The 19,403-nt window shown below is 41.3% G+C and overlaps 2 protein-coding genes across 2 annotated transcripts in view; one reads left to right on the forward strand and one right to left on the reverse strand.

The window, feature by feature from the left end:
- ASPH (aspartate beta-hydroxylase) overlaps positions 1 to 11,671 on the forward strand; it is a 97,018-nt gene extending 85,347 nt beyond the window's left edge. Inside the window, exons 24-27 of the mRNA XM_010158735.1 lie at positions 113 to 248; positions 1,106 to 1,197; positions 6,376 to 6,509; positions 11,349 to 11,671. Coding sequence (XP_010157037.1) covers positions 113 to 248; positions 1,106 to 1,197; positions 6,376 to 6,509; positions 11,349 to 11,499 — 513 coding nt within the window. The 3' untranslated portion in view covers positions 11,500 to 11,671. The remainder of the gene's footprint in view (positions 1 to 112; positions 249 to 1,105; positions 1,198 to 6,375; positions 6,510 to 11,348) is intronic.
- Positions 11,672 to 16,794: 5,123 nt separating this feature from the next.
- CLVS1 (clavesin 1) overlaps positions 16,795 to 19,403 on the reverse strand; it is a 100,769-nt gene continuing 98,160 nt past the window's right edge. The window contains exon 5 of the mRNA XM_010158736.1: positions 16,795 to 16,882. Within this exon, the coding sequence (XP_010157038.1) occupies positions 16,795 to 16,882 (88 nt within the window). The remainder of the gene's footprint in view (positions 16,883 to 19,403) is intronic.

A 19,403-nucleotide genomic window follows, 5' to 3' on the forward strand; every position in this document is an offset into this window, starting at 1 on the left:
TTTAAATTAAAAAAAAAAAAAAAGAAAAGATAATAGCGGCAGGGAAAAATAAAAATGGTACTAAAACCAAACGCAGGAAGTTCTTGGTGCAATAACATGGCTCTTACAACAGTCCTTAGAAAAAAATTGGAAGCTTATTCGGGATGAGGGGCTTGCTGTGATGGATAAAAAAAGAAGCCTCTTCCTGCCTGAAGATGAGAATCTACGAGAAAAAGGAGACTGGAGCCAGTTTACCTTATGGCAACAAGGTAAAACATTTTGTATTTCTTCTCTTCCCCCAGTTTCACTTTCTCAGATTAATATAGTGTAAAAAGGAGTAGCAACACAGTTTTTTCCAGAATTTTTTTGTAATCACTGAATCTGCAGAAGAAGGTAGCTAATAAAATAATGTCTGGGACTCCTGCAACAATGAACAAGAGTTCTTTGTTTTGGACCGTGTTGTCCCCAAGCATTTCTAAGAATTTTGTGAGGGTAATAGTCCTCTTCTGGCAAGGCTGCCAACATTTTGCGCAGTAATGCATAGTACAGATCAGCCTGAGGGAAGACGGGGATGTGGGAGAAGGTGCATCCTCAATATCGTGTTGTCAGCTAGGTGACATCTATCATTCAGAAATGGCATGAGCAAAATAATATGAGCCTTAATAAGCCTGCTGCCCTGTCCTGAGCTGTGCAGTGGGAGGCCCAATTATTGGAATGACTCTAAATTCTTATAAGACTCTGCGTATAAAAGGGTACTGTAAAATAAAATATTAGAAGCAACTTATATCGAAATATAATCTGGTATTGCAATGGTATGATTTTGGTAGCATTTTTCATCTTTTTTTTCCTATGCAGACTCATTAATGATTATAGTTCTAGAATCATGTTTAAAAATAGGTAGAAATCCTGCTTTTCACAAATACTGTGAAAGCAAATATGTTGCAGGCTGCTCTGATATCACAGTGTGTTGATACTTCTGTTTCATAATCTGTAAAATGGGTGTAATGATGTTTATCTGTCTTTCATTGCCAGCTCTTTGACAGCTTTGTTGCTCTTCTGCAAAGTAGAAAACAAGGAAATGTTCATTCATTGCTCTTACCAATGCTCTATTCATAATTTTCACTAGGAAGAAAAAATGAGAATGCTTGTAAAAGTGTTCCAAAAACATGTGCTTTATTGGAAAGATACCCAGAAGCTACTGGCTGCAGAAGAGGGCAGGTACCTGCAAAATTTTTTTTCATTTCTGCAAATTCCTAATGCTGAGAGCAGGTGATTTTGAGGAATGTGTATAGAGGGATGCATGACCATGGTATATTTAATGATGCCTCAAGCACACAATGAAGTTAACAGTGAAAATATGCGCAAATTTAGGCTTCAGCAAATACAAGGTGAAATATGTCAGCTGAAGCCTTTCTCTGGAGTCTTTAGTTGAGCCATTTTACCTTGTGTTTGCTGGGAGCTCATGGTAGGTAAGTAGCTATTTGCTATGAAACAGCCAGTAAGTAATCATTTAGTAAACCTCATTCCCAAGTGTCCTGGTCTGACTCACAGCTAACCCTGCTTTGAGCAGGAGGTTGGATTAGGTCCTTTCTAACCTGATTTTTTGGTCTGGTCCGAACCTAACTTTACAAGACTAATTCAGTGAGACAGATCTCACTATGATAACCTTCAGCCATCTGCCCCAGCCTGGCTGCATTAGACAGAAGCAGAATCGCCTCATTCTGGTTTTCTAGTTGCAGGAGTGCTTCCAGGTAACGTGCTATCTTTAAGAAGATCAGTATTCTTCTTAGCTTGCAATACAAAATGATCTGTTTCAGAGCCTTTAGGCTAATCAAAAGGCAAGTCAAACAGTACTGCTTTCACATGCTTATTTCCTAAAGGTAAAGGAAGGAAATTTTTCTACTGTGAGCTGTGGCCTTGGGTGCCAACAAAGTTTGTTTCAGTTGCCTGGTCTACACTGACTACTCAGGTCCAAATTAACCTCATTAAATCATGCAGTCGAATTACATGGTATGGTTCAATACGTACACAGCTGTATGAACGGCCCAGCGCAACTATTGCGATTCTCTAGGACAGAATTTTTTTTTTTTTTAAGGTGTTACAATTTATCTGTAATGACTACATGAGAATAACCTTCACCTTGCAAAATTAAGGATGCAAAAGTTGCAAAACACAGTGCTAACAAAATCCTAATTCAGACTCTTGAGAGTAGGTGTTCAGCTTTTTCACCAAACTCTTGCTTTTGATGTGCAGAAGTGCACTAGATGGATGCTGTTGTGGGAATGAACAAGTCTGTTGTTTCATTGATTTGTTGCAAGAGCTGGTTGCAGTGAATATAACCAATGAGAGAGGTCATCACGCTCAGTGTGGCTAACAGCAAGAGAAATGTGGCATCCATAGTGAAAATGGATCTTTCCTGGAGAGCAAATTCTCTGAGAGCTATTTCATTCAACATTTTTTGGCACCCCACACGTTATCACCAGGATGTGGTTTGTGGAAGCATTGTGTATTCACAGCTATAGCTGTAGGCATGTGTTTTGAACATGTAAAATAGTCTGAAAAATGGTGCTCTAGAAGTCTGAAGTTTTACATCCAGTATTAGAGGATGCCTAGGACAGTTTTGATCTTACGATAGCCATGCCTCAGATTCTTACTGGTAAATTAAATTTAAAATATATAATCTCTGATCACTTACTGAAGCACTTGGAAGTAATAGGAGCAAACACAACCAAGAAATTGGGAATTTTATGGTAGTTAGGCTGTCTGAATGCTTTGGACACCTTGTGTATTGACAAGGATGAAAGAAATGTAAACCAATCAACTTCCTGCTCAGTGCTGCTGAGAGACTGTGTAGAACAATAGCAAGTAATCATATTATTAAAAATTATATCTTTCTTAAAGATAGCAGTAAATTAAAAGTACCACAGGTAGTTTTAATTCAGGGAATTTCTTAACTCCTTGGAGTTCTACTTTACAACCATAGTGTACCTCACCAGTAGTTCACAAGTCTTTGTATATAGTACTCAAGTACAGTACATACATATGATTCACAGACATAACTAGACTGATCTGCATGGACAGATAAAATACATAGGGTCTGGCAGGGCAATCAAGTTAACACCCCTCGGTGTAGCAGAGGTGGTGTGTTGGAGCACCTGTGTTCACCATGGCCTCTGGAACTTACCACGTGCTGTCGTAAGAAACTGCTGGTAAGCTGAAACCTCAGATAATGGGAACAGCTAAGGCATTAGACACACACTGTCTTATGCTGATTTTGCTACAGATGGAGAACAAGCAACACAGTAAACACTAAGACTTATCAAAGTTACCCTATCCCAGCCGATTTCCCAGTTGAAAAGATGCTTTTCACCACTGTCATGTTATTCACTCTTCCTGTTCCTTGGGTGGTTGTAGAATCACAAAAAGGTTGAGGTGGGAAGGGACATCTGGAGATGACCTAGTCCAACCCCTTGCTCAGAGCAGGATGAACTAGAGCAGGTTGCTCAGGAGGACTGTGTTGAGTCAGGCTTTGAACACCGCTAAGGATATAGACTCTACAGCTTCTCTGGGCAGTCTGTTCCAGTGTACAGTGAAAGTGTTCTCTTATGTTTAAATGGAGTTTCCTGTATTTCAATCTGTGTCCATTGCCTCTTTGCCTTTCACTGGATACAGCTGAGAAGAGCCTGCCTCTGTTGTCTTCATTCCTCCCATCAGGTATTTATATACATGGATAAGATCCCCCTGAGCTGTCTGTTCTCCAGGCAGAGCAGTCCCAGCTCTCTCTGATTCCCCTTGTATGTCAGATGCTCCAATCCCTTAAGCACCTTTATAGCCCTTCACTAGACTTGCTGCAGTATGTCCAGGACTGTCACATAGCAGGTAGCCCTCAAGATGTCTCACCAACTCTGACCAGAGGGGAAGGACAACCTCCCTCATCCTGCTGCCCAAGCTCTCCCTAATAAAGCCCTGGAGGCTGTTGGTCATCTTTCCTGCAGGGGCACGCTGCTGGCTCATATTCAAATTGTTGTCTGTGAGGACCCCGCAGCCTTTTGCTGGGAGGTTGTTTTCCAGACAGTTGTCCGCCAGCTTTTATTGGTATACGGGGTTATTCCTTGCCTGTGCGGAACGTTGCAATTCTCTTTGTTGAGCATCATAAGATTCCTGTTTGCTCCTTTCTCCAGCCTACCAAAACCCCTATGAATGGCAGCAAAAAAATAACGTAGTGTATCAGTCATTTCTCTCCAATTTTCCATCATCTGCAAACTTGTACTCTGTCCCTTCATCCGAGTAATCTGTGAAGCTGTTAAAGAGTGTTGGAACCAGTACTGAGCCCTGGGATACTCCTTTGATGAGTGGCCTGCAGCTGGACATTGTGCCTCTGATCACAACTCTTTGAGCCTGGCTGAATTGCCAGTTTTCAATCCACCTCACTGCCAACTTGCCTAGTTTCTGTTTCATCAGTTTTTCAATGAAGATGCTGGTGGCATACAATGTTGGAAGTCTCGCTAAAGTTGAGATAAACAATACCCCCTCATCCACCAACCTAGACATCTCACCATAGAAATCTGGTTAAGTACAATGTCCCCTTCATAAATCCATGCTGACTGCTCCCAGTCACCTTCTCCTTCATGTATTTGGAAATGGTTTCCAGGATTAATTATGCGCTCCATCACCTTCACAGGGATCGACTAGCCTACAGTTCCTTAGATCCTTCTCCTTACCCTTCCTGAAGGTAGGAACAACAGGTGCTTTCTACCAGTCCTCAGGGACTTCTGCTTGTGGCCATAATCTTTCAGAGATTATTGAGTGTGGATTCACATCATTGTCCAGCTCCTTCAGTGCTCATGGGTGGATCTCATCAGGACCCATGGACCAGTTTGTTGAGTTTGGTTAAATGTTCCCTAACCTGATCCTTCTCCACTGACAGTAAGTCATCTTTGCTCCAGTCTTTTCCACTGATCTCAGGGGCCTGGGATTCCTGAAGGTCAGTCATACCAGTAAAGATTGAGGCCAAGGCTGCATGTGGTGCCTCATCCTTTTCCATTCCGTTGTCATCAGATCTCCTGCCACATTTCCTTCATGTATTTGGAAATGGTTTCCAGGATTATGCGCTCCATCACCTTCACAGGGATCGACTAGCCTACAGTTCCTTGGATCCTTCTCCTTACCCTTCCTGAAGGTAGGAACAACAGGTGCTTTCTACCGGTCCTCAGGGACTTCTGCTTGTGGCCACAATCTTTCAGAGATTATTGAGTGTGGATTCACATCATTGTCCAGCTCCTTCAGTGCTCATGGGTGGATCTCATCAGGACCCATGGACCAGTTTGTTGAGTTTGGTTAAATGTTCCCTAACCTGATCCTTCTCCACTGACAGTAAGTCGTCTTTGCTCCAGTCTTTTCCACTGATCTCAGGGGCCTGGGATTCCTGAAGGTCAGTCATACCAGTAAAGATTGAGGCCAGGCTGCATGTGGTGCCTCATCCTTTTCCATTCCGTTGTCATCAGATCTCCTGCCACATTTAGCAGCAGGCCCACATTTTCCCCAGAATTCCTTTTACTGGTGATGTATTTGTAGAAACCTTTCTTATTACCCTTCACTTCCATCTCCAGATTCAACATCAGGAGAGCTTTGACATTCCTAACCTCGTCCTTGCATGCTCAGAGTGTCTCTACAGTCTTCCTGGGTGACCTGACCATACCTCCTGTATGCTTCCTTTTTGTGTTTCAATTTTGTCTGTCTTGCCATGCTTCCTGCCCATGGAGATGAACAATTCTTGAGCTTAGATGAGGTCATCGTTAAAAATCAGCCAGCTGACCCAGACCCCTCTTTTCTCCAGCACTGTATCTTACAGGATTATTCCCAGAAGTTCCCTGAATAAGCCCGAGTCTGCTCTTCTGAAGCTGTGGGTAGTAATCATGCTTTTTTGAATTTTCTCTCCTCTCATGATCCTGAACTGCACCATCTCATGTGTGCTCCAGCCAAGGCTGACTATGACCTTTAAAACCCAGTTGTCATCTTAGAGGGGCTGGTCACTGTAGCTAACGCAGGCCTTATGTCTCCATCCTTTTAAACAGTGACTCTCTGTAAGTCTTTCCATAGGAAATAAGGTCTTTTTCTGCTTGTAGCTAGATAATTGCAATATGAATACTGATTATTTTAAACAAAAAATAGGCACTTTCACACATGCACACACCTGGATGCACACGCACCCCACAAAACACGGGTTTTGTAGTACTGAATACCTTTAAGATGTGAGAAAGGACAATTGTTGCTATGACACTAACAAAAGGTGACATTCTTCTTTTGGCCTATCATCGAGGGTGAGATGTAATGAAGTCCTGAACTCCTGGCTGTATGGTTGTGAAGCTGAACGTGTTGAATGCCTTTTTCTTGCAGATCAAATATTCTATCATGCATCCAGGGACTCATGTCTGGCCCCACACAGGGCCCACAAATTGTCGGCTAAGGATGCATTTGGGCTTGGTGATACCTAAGGAAGGATGCAGAATTCGGTGTGCCCAAGAAAACAGGTATGTCTTGGAGGTTTTTGGCTTTTTTCCTCCCTTCCTCAAGGCTGAAAAAAGGCTAAGACTACATGTAATGGAAAATGATAAAATTGAGTGGTTTAGTGATCAGGAGGTGTATTATTTAATTGAACAGGCAATGTGCACTCTAACTGTTGGTACACACATATAAATGTCAGGTGTCAAACAGTGTCAGAAGGCTAAATTGTTCTTCGCTGCTACAGCATGGAAATAATAGTGGGTTTAGTCCATGGAGTCTGTGTGTATTTTTACAATGCCAGTCTTCTAATTGCCAACAGAATTCCTCTGTTTGTTTTGATGTGGGGGGAGGATGATACTTAGAATTTGTTGCTTATTCAGCAAAAGCTGAGGTTGAGCAATACCTCCATTTTCACCACCATGACAGAATACTTTTGTATTTCTGGCAGAAGCTTCCTTCCTAGCTGATATTATTTGTTAAAATTCAGCTGAAAATTCCACTTGAAGTTGAACACATCTGTGAAGTTACAATGTTACACATGTAGCAAACATTTTCTTGAGAGGACTTCACAATCACATTTAATATTTCAAAGTTTAACCATAGAATGTTTTGGGTTGGAAGGGACCTTAAAGATCTTCTAGTTCCAATCCCCCTGCCATGGGCAGGGGCACCTTCCACTAGATCAGGTTGCTCAAACCCTCGTCCAGCCTGGCCTTGAACACTTCCAGGGATGGGGCATCCACAACTTCTCTGGGCAACCTGTGCCAGTGCCTCACCACCCTCACCATAAGGAATTTCTTTCTTATTTAATCTAAATTTATCCTCTTTCAGCTTAAAGCCATAACCCCTTGTCATATTGCTACAGGGTTGCTATTTTACCCTTGTAAAAAGTCCCCCCCAGCTTCTTTATAAACCCCTTCAGGTACTGGAAGGTGCAATAAGGTCTCCTCGGAGCCTTCTCTTCTCCAGGCTGAACAACCCCAACTCTCTCAGCCTGTCCCCATAGCAGAGGTGCTCCAGCCCTCTGAGCATCTTCGTGGCCTCCTCTGGACTCGCTCCAACCGGTCTATATCCTTCTGATATTGAGGGCTCCATAGCTGGATGCAGCACTCCAGGTGGGGTCTCATGAGAGTGGAGTAGAGGGGGAGAATCCCCTCCCTCGACCTGCTGGCCACACTTCTCTGGATACAGCCCAGGATATGGTTGGCTTTCTGGGCTGCCAGTGCACATTGCTGGCTCATGGACCCTCAAGGCCTTTTCCTCAGAGCTGCTCTCTATCCATCCTCCACCCAGCCTGTCCTTGTGCTTGGGATTGCCCCAACCCAGGTGCAGGACCTTGCACTTGGCCTTGTTGAACTCCATGAGGTTGGCAGAGGCCCACCTCTCCAGCCTGTCAAGGTCCCTCTGGATGGCATCCCTTCCCTCCAGCGTGTTGACTGCACCACACAGCTTGGTGTAGGTTAATAATATCTGGTTACCAAAATCAAACATCTCTGTCAGACAGGGTAATCATGTTTTGAAGGTGCAGAATTACAACTTTACACAGAAGCCAGTTCAAGATCTCACCTGTAGAGCTGACACTGCAGCCTTGCAGGTTATATAGAAACAACCCCAAAGTGGCTTAGCACCATACCAGAATAATATCATCCCGATGGTCCCACTGTGAAGTGTTTCTCACACCATGAGGGCTTCTAGAAAATATTTATTTGCATGCTAATGATCAGGTTTGTAATCTGTTCAAAAGGGGCTAATAGTTCTGTCAACTTTATGACTTCTTTGTTGTGCAAAACGGCCCGTGCTATTATGATGCAAATGATAGATCCTGGGTTTTAACCTCTGAAGTGACTTCATCTGGGTGCTTGGAGTTTTTATTGTTCTTAACTGAGCTGCATTTTCAAGCTATTTAAGGCAGGATTTTTCAGGCTCAGTTTAATTTAAAAGAACAAACAACCACAATACAACCAACAACCAATTACAATCCCCCACCCCAAAAAAACAACTCCCTCAGCACTCAAGAACCCCTCCCAACGACAAAAACCCCACACCCCAAACAAAAACAAATCCCCCATCTCCCACAAAACAGTAATAAAACCCACTTCCCAAAAAAATCCCCAAAGTCAGCTTGATTTTTTTTTTTTTTTTACCCCATTTTAGTGTCATAAGTAGTTCACTCCCATTGACTTGAAAAATGCCATTATAACTTCAGTGAAGTGGCAGCGACTTGGGGTCTATATGGCGTAAAACGCTTTTGTTATCTGATAACTGTTGTGGTAGAAGAAAAAACCCACATGATCATAGTTGAAACCTGCAGAAGGCTCATCATCTGGGCGTTCAAAGCTGATGTCTGTGTGCAAGCCAGTGTGAGTTTTTTGCTATGTTATGTTTTCTGGCTTATTTACTCTTGCTTAAAATATGTTTAGGTGATCATTTCAGTTGAAATGATCCAATTTCAATTTCCATTTCTCTTCAGAACGTTACAGCACAATCCCATAAATTTTGATGGCTTTATTGAATTAAAAATTAAAAATACTGAGGTGACTTGGGAGTCTAAATCTCATTTTCACCCTGTTTTTGAAAAAAAAAAAAATTTTTTTTGCGAATGAGCTATGCCATGTATTTTGATCTTTGATGGCAAGACCTTTGTGTTTTTACCATTGCTACTATCCATAGTTCTTAATTCCCTTTAAGGGCATCCATGCTCTTGGACTGCTTCAGCTCCTAAGGGGTCCTACTTAAAAAACTTGATTATGTGGTCATTGTAGAGTGGCTTTAGAAGGTAACGCTTCTTTGACCATTATTGACTCAACTGACTCTTACTCATCCATTCTCACCTATAATCAGGTGCATGCTTTTGTCCTGCTGCCATGCAGAATAAGTTTGCTTTGCCCATACCGCTGCCTGACTTTACCACGGACAAGCCAAGCAACAGATGATCATCTGCTGTGTCCAGATGCAGTGACTGAGCCCTGAGGGGCAGCGACACATGTCCAGCACGGTGACTTTATGATATGATGTGACATTATCGCTAGTGGTCACTGGTCAGTTGCTGATTTTTCGCAGTATATCAGGACTGCCTTTAGCCAGAGACTAAAGCTCTTTTCAAAATGATGAATCCGGATGTCAGCAGGCTGGAGAAGCGTGCCAGCTGAAACCTCATGAACTTCAGCAAAGGCAAATGCAAAGCCCTGCAGCTGGTAACAACAGATCCAACACCTTGTAACAGTGCAGGCAGGGCGATGGCTGCAGCTTTGCCGAAAAGGGCGTAGGGGTTCTAGGGGACGAGTTGAACATGAGTCATAACGTGCTCTTGTCTTGATGAAGGCTAACTATGTACAGCACTGTGTTAGTAAGTGCATAAGAAGCGGTTTGAGGGGAGCAATTTATCCCTCTTCTGCACTCAGTACACTGCCTCTGGAGCACTGTGTCCAGTTTGGGGCTCTTCAGTACAAAAAATGGTCGTTGTTAACTAGAGGGACTCCAGTGAAGGAGGAAAAAGATGATTAGGAGACTGGAGCATGAGACACCTGAGGGGAAGCTCAGAGCTGTTGTCTGGAAAAGACAAGACTAAAGGGGAGTCCAGTTACTGTCTTCCACTATTAATGGGTGTGCGGAAGACAGAACCAGACCCTTTTCAGAAGTGTGCAGTTATAGAATGAAAGGTAACAGACACAAGTGATAGGGAAGGATATTGTATCTGGATAGAAGGAAAGTTTTACAATGAGGTTGGTGAAACACAGGAAGAGATGGTGGAGTGTCCGTAGTTGCAGATAATCAGCAGTGCACTAGTCAAGAACCTGAGATAGCTCATCTAACCTCAAAGTTTGACCTAACTTTGCAGTGAGTCTTGCTCTGAGCAAAGGCTTGGACCAGATGCCCTCCCAAGGTTTGTTCTGACCTCAGTTATTCTGTGATTCTGTACTTCTACTGACAGGAACACTGATTCTTCTGAAAATTAGTATCTCCCTTCTATAGTGCCTTTTTCCATTGCTTTAAATCTGGTAATCTTGTTAATTTTTCAAACAGTGGAGATGCTCAAAGCCAAGCCACTTTGAATAAATTGTGTGTATCCCTTTTTGTGCCTAACAAAAATACAAATCTTGGGAAAGTACCACTGTTCACACTTGGTTCTTCCATGCTGTAATGAACACTCACCCAGGGTATTTACATCTGTTCAATGACGTGCTCTGCCTACGCAGTACTTGGCAAGCAGTGGGGCTTTAAGTTAAGTGGTCTCGTCCTTCCAGTTCAGCTTTAGCAGTATAGTTAACCCTGTCTACACTAGGGCGATGCAACCTTCCTCTGAAGAAAAATTTTTAGACTCAGTGCTTTAAATGGATTGATGGGACAAGACTATTAGCATCTCTGAAATTTTAAGCATGATGAGGGCCTAGTTCTGTTGTTCAGGTTTTTAGAAAAAGCAGATTGATTTAATCTAATTTGTTTTCAAACCATATGACTGTATTACTGGTCTTTCCCTCAGTTTCCATCACCTATGTATGTATCCGATTTGAAAAGGGGAAGGTTGATTACTACACCAGTATTATACCTGCTTCCTGCTTTTTGGACTCAACTCATTAAAAGTATTTATGAAAAAAATACTATAAATGTCTGAACGTGTATGTGGGCATAAATATGCAGAGTAAGGGGAAACAATCCTTCAGTAATATGAAAGTCCATTAGACTGATCTGTCTGTAGTTTATTTCAATTAAAAGTCTAATACTCCAATATCTTGTGCAACTCTGTGCAATATATATGTTTAAATTGTTCTCATATGCCAAAGAGCATTTCCAGAGTTGATGTGTAGCTTGCCTGCTCCGTGGCACTTCAACTACTACTCTAAAGTGTGTTCTTTTTTGTGTTGCAGAACCTGGGAAGAAGGGAAGGTTCTTATTTTTGATGACTCTTTCGAACATGAAGTATGGCAAGATGCTGAAAATTATCGCCTGATATTCATTGTGGATGTGTGGCACCCTGAGTTAACAGCACAACAGAGACGAACCCTTCCTGCCATTTAAGGGGTTTCTTCTGACGTGCAGAGCAGTAGAGTTTTTAACCCTTTTGGAGTATGCAAATAGGATTCATTTATCCAGCATACAAAGAATACAAGTATTGTAAGGGTTTAGAAGAGATAAGGAAGATGTTCTGCAATCACGGAGGACTTGATTTCAAAAAAGAAAAAATAAGGAAAGAAAAAAAAAAGCCATGTTTTGTTTCTTACTGATACAGCACTGATACATATTGATTTTTTGGCTGCGAGTGTGAAAATACAAATCTTGTCAGCCAAAGAGTAATAGGTCTGGATTTTCAAATTGAGGAATGTTCAAATGCTTTTGCCAGGCCTATATTATGTGCACAAAACCAGTCAGTCAGTCACCCGCCTGACCATGTTCAGGCACAAGATTTGCGATTCTGCATCTGGGAAGTACTTCCCAGGCTTTTATCTGGGAAAGAACGTGTATGATATTTACAAACATATGCACACAGCAACTTTGAAAATCAGTATGCAGTTGTAATGTCAGCTGCTTCAGGCATAGAGCATGTCCCTGTGTTATCAACTGTAGATAATGTGAATGGGTTATGTGTGTTTTGTATTTTTTTCTACCTGAGTAACTGTATTTTTCTAGCATAATTATGAACAAATCTTCTTTAAGCAACCACTATTTTTTAAATAACAATATATATATGAAAGTGCATCTCTAGCTATTAGCAGAAGGAAAACACTATATGAAGAGATTTCATTTTTGCCAAGTGTGGCCGCCTTTTCCTGGAAATGCAAACAGAAACTTGCATAATCAGCTTCTTAATGAAGCTTTGTTCTTCTAAAACAAAATAGTTCTCTTAGTTAGCAGGCAACCTTCAGTTTGATAATGTGATTTTGGAAGCTATTGGCCAAATGTGATACCTGCAGGCTCAGATCTTAAAGTGCCTGACAGTTCTTAGGATTATTTGGTGAACTGCTGTTGCTCCTATTATTACACAAGCTTGTGTTGAGACACCCGTTTTCTACCCAGCAAGGGTCTGGGGCACTTCTTTCCAGGGGTTCTTTCTAGCCTGCCCTTGGGTGGTTATTCAGCAGAAAAAATTACATGATGAATTTCTTGTGCTTTGGGCAGAAGGACAATGCCTATCTTGATTTCCTGCCAGAATGCAGAGCAAAGAGCTTCAGGTTATTAACTTGTATTGATTTATGCTGCCAGCATCCTACAGAGTGCTAGAATGATCCTTTAATTGACCTAATGGTGTTTTCCTTGTCTTGAAATGTATGACATAATGGTCTTGAAATGTATGACATAATGCTGAAGTAGTGCTGCTTACAGTATGCCCTGTATTTGCCATACAGATTTACCTATATGGTAAAAAGGCCTATTTTCAAGAAAGGAAACTGGTTGGATTTTTAAGCAGTTGGTGGTCCTTTAGGACTGTACTGTTCAATGGGAGATGGAGGGTGCAGGACGCTCCACTGTTTACTTTTAAAAACACTAACAGGAAAGAGAAACCTGAAGTTGCACTGTTGATGTTTATGGCTGGTTTTTATCTGTTTGCCCATAAAATCAACAGGGTGTGGATAGGTGTGCTGGGAACCTCAGGGCTTGTCAAGAGCAGTGACATCGTTACCGAGGGTTGTGAGAGACAAACACTAAGCAGGGAGACGTTGAGGTTACTTAGTCTCCACAGCTTTGGCTTTGTTGCCCAAAATACACTGAACACTCGTCATATTTGTTTAATGCTCGTGGTTTTGTACTGCAGAGGCTACGTCATGGTACCTAAGTATCGTGACCAGGATGCCACGTTTGCTGTAGCAAAATAGAGCTAAGAGCTTTGCAGTCCCATAAGCTGAATGCTTTTCAGATTTTGTATTTTACTAGGTAATTAAATCTTGTAATGCCGTGTAACACATGGTGATTACACCATAAATTAGTGTAACCAGTTTCTGGAGGTGTGCACTTTAATTTCCTTTTTGACTATTAAACTGATAAACCCTCTCTGATCAAGAGTCAGTTTTAGACAGCTATGATAATTAGGCTTTAATGTGTTGTCTGTATCAAAAATAACACTGAAACTACGCACAGTATACAAGAAAGTGACAGTTCTCAGTTAATTATGGTGAAAACTGAAAAGATGTATTAGTTTCACATGAAAATATAAAAATACTTTTGGGGAGCTTTAGGAGAATCATGTGCAAAACTGGAAATAAGGTACTCGTTATTGGGGGGGTGGGGTCACAGTACAATTTTCTCTTTTTAAATCTCCTGGTAGTTTAGTCAGCAGCTGTATTTTCTATCTTTGTGAAGTGATCAAGCAGAACAAATTACAAACTGTTTTGTAATTCTCTAAAATAAAGACACAGTTTGTGAAGAAGGAATCAAGAACTGTTTAAACCAAAATTTGTGCGTTAGGAATATTTTTATTAATGTTGCATTTTAGTTTCTATAGCTCTGAGTAAATACTAAAGGAGTGATAAAAGCTTTGGAGCTGTGTTTGTGAAAATCCATGCCGTCCTTCAGATTGTTTCATTGTTCTTTTGAAGGCTCGTACTTTATCTTTGCCGATTGTGATTGCCAAATAGATAAAAACTGGCAAATAGATTGAAGCGATCTACCCAAGATGTGTGTAGCACTGTTTGCTTAATAATGTAGTGATGTATTGGCCATTTTAAATCTTAAGTGCTTTGACTATGGCAAGGTGTATCGTGCATAGCTCCGGCAACACTGGGGTGAATCTACTCCATGCCTACCTGTCAAGGAGCTGAGCGCCTATCTTTGCTAGGTACAGTTACTGGATTAGATGTATACACGGGGAGGATATATAACAAACTACAGAAAATTTGCAGTGCGTAAGTGGTACGTTTCTTTAGGTATTCCTGTTTGCCAACTGGTATTTCATCTTGGAAAAGCTTTTCAATATTGAAATGCCAGCGGAAGAAGTGAATGGAAATGTTTTTTTTTTTTAAATGGAGAACCATTGCAATTTGAGCATTTTTTTTTTCTTTAGATTTATTTACAGAGGGAAATGACAGAGAAGGGCAATATAGTGTCTTTTTTATAAGGCAGTACATACTCATTCTGATGGATTCCTCTCTGCCTGTAGTTACCTGTTGCTTGCAAGCATGGAATCTGTCTAAGATCCTACAGTTCAATACAGCCATCATACAGTTATATATACATACAAGGCATCATATGTAGTTATGTCACAGCTAAAGAAAACAGTTCTAATCCTCTATTAAATTTAATCCTCAAGGACTTCAGTGATATTTGCACTTCTTGGGCAGAACAAGTCCCACTTCAACAATGATTGTAACACATCATCACAAAGATTCAATGGCAATGGAGAGTAAGTGTATTAAGAGAGAGAAATCGTAAACCAAAGTATGTCTTCATTAATGCTGCAGCGTAACAGCCAATGTCTGTCTATTTTTGCGTTTGGGTTTTTAGTTTCTGCTTTAAGCAAGTTCTCTGTGACAAATCCAAATGGCTGTGAGTTTTCATGAGCCCAAGGAAGGGAAAGGAGCTGTGTCCTGTTACCAGGAGTGAACATCCTAGTTTTCTGTAATAGGTGGTAATGCCAGGGGAGGGGGAATGGAAGAAATCCCAAAGATAAATGGGCTCAGCTGTCTTACTTGTTTAATGTTCCTGCAAGCATCTGCCTCTTTTTTCCAGATGCCTGTGTTGCCTTGCTGGGACCATCCCCTGCCTTAAAGACTCGCCTCTCTATCATGGAGGCCAGGCTTTGTATCAGTGACATGCTGCTGCTGCAGAGGAAGGTGTAGTCTGTACAAATACTAGCGGGTAAATCCCAGGTGTGTTGCCAGGATCCGTCAGGATGTCCCTTCTGCCAAGGGCAGACAGTGTTGTTGTAAGTAAAGGCAACATTTCATCAGTCCATCTGCTAGGGCTGACCATGCCCAGTTGAACTACATCGTCACTTCAGTCTATCACTTATGGATTCAGTGGATGTTCCAGAGGTACAATAAAAACTCTTGTGCCCATTATCATCTCATCTCATTTCATATATATGGTTTACACTGCTGTTTTTGATGTGTTCTTGCCAACTGCTTCTTCTAGTAAATTGTCAATGTATGGCAATTTAATTAAAGACTAAAGGTGTGTACAGTGGTTGTAACTGTTTTAGGAAATAAAGTCACTGCACATGCAATTTGGTAACAATTTTTCTTTTATTTCTTTAATACAGTTTCCATTTCAGTGAAGGGATGGGACTCTCTTTGCAGCTAGAGCAAATAGAGAAATAACAAACTGATCTTTGGCATTTCAGTTCTTCCATTCTTCCACATTTCCTTCTAGCAAGATCTTGTACTAAATAATTAATTCTAAGTTTTCCTTTTTCATCATTTCAACCGTGGCCTGCATCTGCAATCAGAGTACCCTTCTGGCTACACCTTTTGCTGACTGCAGGAGGGAAGGGGGTAAATGGCTCTGCAGAGCTTTCATTTGCCTTTGTGACCTAAATGAAACAATCTGGATTGAACCATTAATCACTGGTGAATGTGTCCAGTGGGTCTGCCCAGCACCCCCCCTTCACACACGTATACACACACATCTAATAGGCTCCCAAGTTGCCCATGGAGAAACACATCGTTAAAATTAAATAATTGCATTTTAAATTGTGTGCGTCTGCTGCCCGCACAGCTCGTTCCACTTAGCTGACAGTTTTACAAGGGCTTCAAAAGTTAAGAATAATTTTTTCGAGATACTGAAATGTGACCCACCCCCCCCTTATAAGCAGCATGGATGAGGCAGTCACAAAGTGTCACGTGGAATGGCATTATGCGGGCGCTGATTGATATTTTTTTTTTTTAAATGCAAAAATCCTCCTGTAAAACTTGATCAAATTGTAGATGCTGCTGTTTTTGCCCTCTAAGCCAGATCAAACTGCTGATTATTGTGCAAAGTTTAAATTTCAGATGCTTTTCTTAACCTTTGCTTCTATAAAACTGAGCATCCCTTCTGGAGTCTTCAGGAAAACTACTGACACACTCTGGTTTCTTTAAACAGAGAATGCAGCCCCATCATTTCCAATATTTTAATGTTGTAAGTCAAAAAAAAACCCCAAACAAACCAAAAAACCCCACAAAAAAAAGAAATTATTTGTATATGGACAGACTTGCGTGTCAATAGAAATTTCTCAGTTTTTGTTCGGCATTGGCTGCACGGACAGATGGCTGGTGAGAGATGTTGCTTGGTCAAGAAACATGAAGGACTTGTTCTCAAGCAAAATGCATGTGTGTTGTGTGCTCTGTGGGTTTCTGGTACGTGGAAGTCTGTTAATGAATCTGTGTGTTGGGAGATGGGAGCTCAGTCCAGAGCCAGCAGCGGTTGGGTGTTCTCACTTTCACCCTGGTCTTCGTGTTTCAGTGTGCCGGCTTCCACCACAGACTGGGACCTGAAAGCAAGAACACACAGACATTAGTGAAGGCTGCTGCACAAGCACTCGCCTTCCTGGAGTCCCTTTGCTTCATTTTGTAGTTTTTACTTTTGTCAATTTTCATCTTTATGGCTTTTTAATTCTTTTCTGTAGAACCCGTAAGGAATTTGAGCAGCATTCCTTTAAATATGAACAGGGACATGACTCATTGCAAATCTCAAATGCTTTCAAAATATTTAGTGCTTAGCTACTATCCGTACTGCTAAATACACTCAGCAACTTAAAGGCCTGATCCTAAGATACCATGAGATCTACTGCTGCAAGACTGCTTGTGCAACTCCTTACAATCACAGAATGGTTTGGGTTGGAAGGGACCTTAAAGACCATCCAGTTCCAACCCCCCTGCCATGGGCAGGGACACCTTCCACTAGACCAGGTTGCTCAAAGCCTCATCCAGCCTGGCCTTGAACACTTCCAGGGATGGGGCATCCACAGCTTCTCTGGGCAACCTGTTCCACTGCCTCACCACCCTCTCCGGGAAGAATTTCTTCCTGATATCTAATCTAAATCTACCCTCTTTCAGTTTAAAGCCATTACCCCTTGTCCTGTCACTACAGGCCCTTGTTTCCATACTGGAAGGCAAAGAGTCATTTGTGTAAGTGCTGGCAGGAGTGTCTCAGCTCATGCTTGTTACAAATCTCTAGAAGGAAAAGTGGATAAATCACATTTTACTTGGTGTAGGGGTTTAAGGAGCAGAACTTCCATGAGTTACCCAAGATCAATGAAGAAGCCAGAATTAATATGACAAGGAGGGAGCTTCTGGTGTGCCCAGTCCTGCCATTTATCTTAATCTCCTTGTGTACACACTCAAAGGGGAACTTTATTCGGGGCTAGTCCATTTCAAAGTAATTTCTGTCTTCAAGGTGGAAAGCATAGATTATCCTTTGCTGCTAATTGAAAAAAAAAAAAAAATCAACACAGTGGTCTTAGAGTAATGAGAAAATTCAGGACTATTCCATTTTCTGAGGTCTGTGTGCCCCAGTGTTTACTCACCGCAAAGAAGTAACCGATGAGTTTATTGTTCCAGAGATTTGTTACCCTCCGTTTTCTCTGTTTTGGGTTAGGCTTTGCCTCCCAGTTTGGAATGGGCAATGAGTTTTAGAGCAAACTGACTGTGTTAACTGGGAATTTCTTTTAAAAGGGAACTTTTTCAAAGGTATAGGTAGAATCATCCAGCCCAGGTATTTGCATTGTCCATAGACAATCTTTTAAAGCGCTAATTTTCTCCTGGAAAGCTTTAGAATTAGGGTAGCTCTCATTGCCTATAGGATATGTTTGTAGATCCCAGTTGTTCATTATGGTAACCTCAGTTTAAGATTTAGCTATTTCATGAGATTAGATATCACTTTGCTTTTGATAAGAATCATTAGATGATCTTTAAGGTCCCTTCCAACCCAAACCACTCTATGGTTCTATGATTAATAAATTGCATCCTTTGGTACTGCAGCACTTGATCGGGACTGAATACCATGACTGTGAATAACTTGTATGATTATTTTTCTAATTTTCGTGCCTGGGGCTTTCATTAAAACATAATACAAAATTGTCATTAAAAAGAATCTCCAAAGAGAGATAACAAAAACTGGATAATCAATGGGAAGATTCTATGCCAACATTTTCAAAGAAAATATGTTTTCCCAAATGTTTTCCCTGTGTATTTTTTATAGTAATGTGACATGCATAATGTTTTTGGCTGCAGTTTAATACAGAAAAGCAGCTGATTCAGGAGATTATGCATAATGGCAATTTACATATTTCTAGTATATGGCAGCAAAAACTAATCATGTGGCTTTGAAACTGATACAGAATGGATTCAAATCACAACATCGACAGGTTTTTATTTTCTTTTCTGGAAGACCAAATTAAATTATTATTAATTAATCCCTAACTAATCCTTGTCGCCAATGTTATGTTTTCTGTCTGACCCACTGCCCTAAACTGAATACAAACAGCCAGCAGCTGATCTATTGCAGCATTGACCTGCATACAGGAGAAAATTTCTGCTCTAAGTCAAATGTGAAAAATCTCACAATTTTGCCTTTTGTGATCACTGCTGATTATCAGTGCTCTCACAGAAAAAAAGAGCACTAACAGCAAGAGACCAATTTCTCCCCCATACTGGTACTCAGATGCACACCATGTTGGGAGCAACGTAATCCCGATCTCTGAATGCAGGTCCCATGCTGCTCCTCTTTGCACAGAGCCAAAATAGCCAAAGCATCAAGAAAATGCTTTGGAGCCCACCTGACCTCCAAATTCAAGATGCCAAATGATTCAATTACTATGCGCAGCCCTTCTGAATAATATGAAGAGGGATCCAACTGAGATTTTAGTATCTGCCAAGATCTGCAACAACAATACTCTCACTCTCTTTTCCTTTTCTTCTAGAAGCTGCTTAGCCCCTATCCGAAAATAAGCAGTTCAGACACCTATCTGAAGGGCACAGTAATGATTTCAGCAATCATTGCTATTTTCTAAG

The sequence above is a fragment of the Eurypyga helias genome, unplaced genomic scaffold (genome assembly GCF_000690775.1).
Source record: "Eurypyga helias isolate BGI_N326 unplaced genomic scaffold, ASM69077v1 scaffold689, whole genome shotgun sequence".
Classification (NCBI taxonomy): domain Eukaryota; kingdom Metazoa; phylum Chordata; class Aves; order Eurypygiformes; family Eurypygidae; genus Eurypyga; species Eurypyga helias.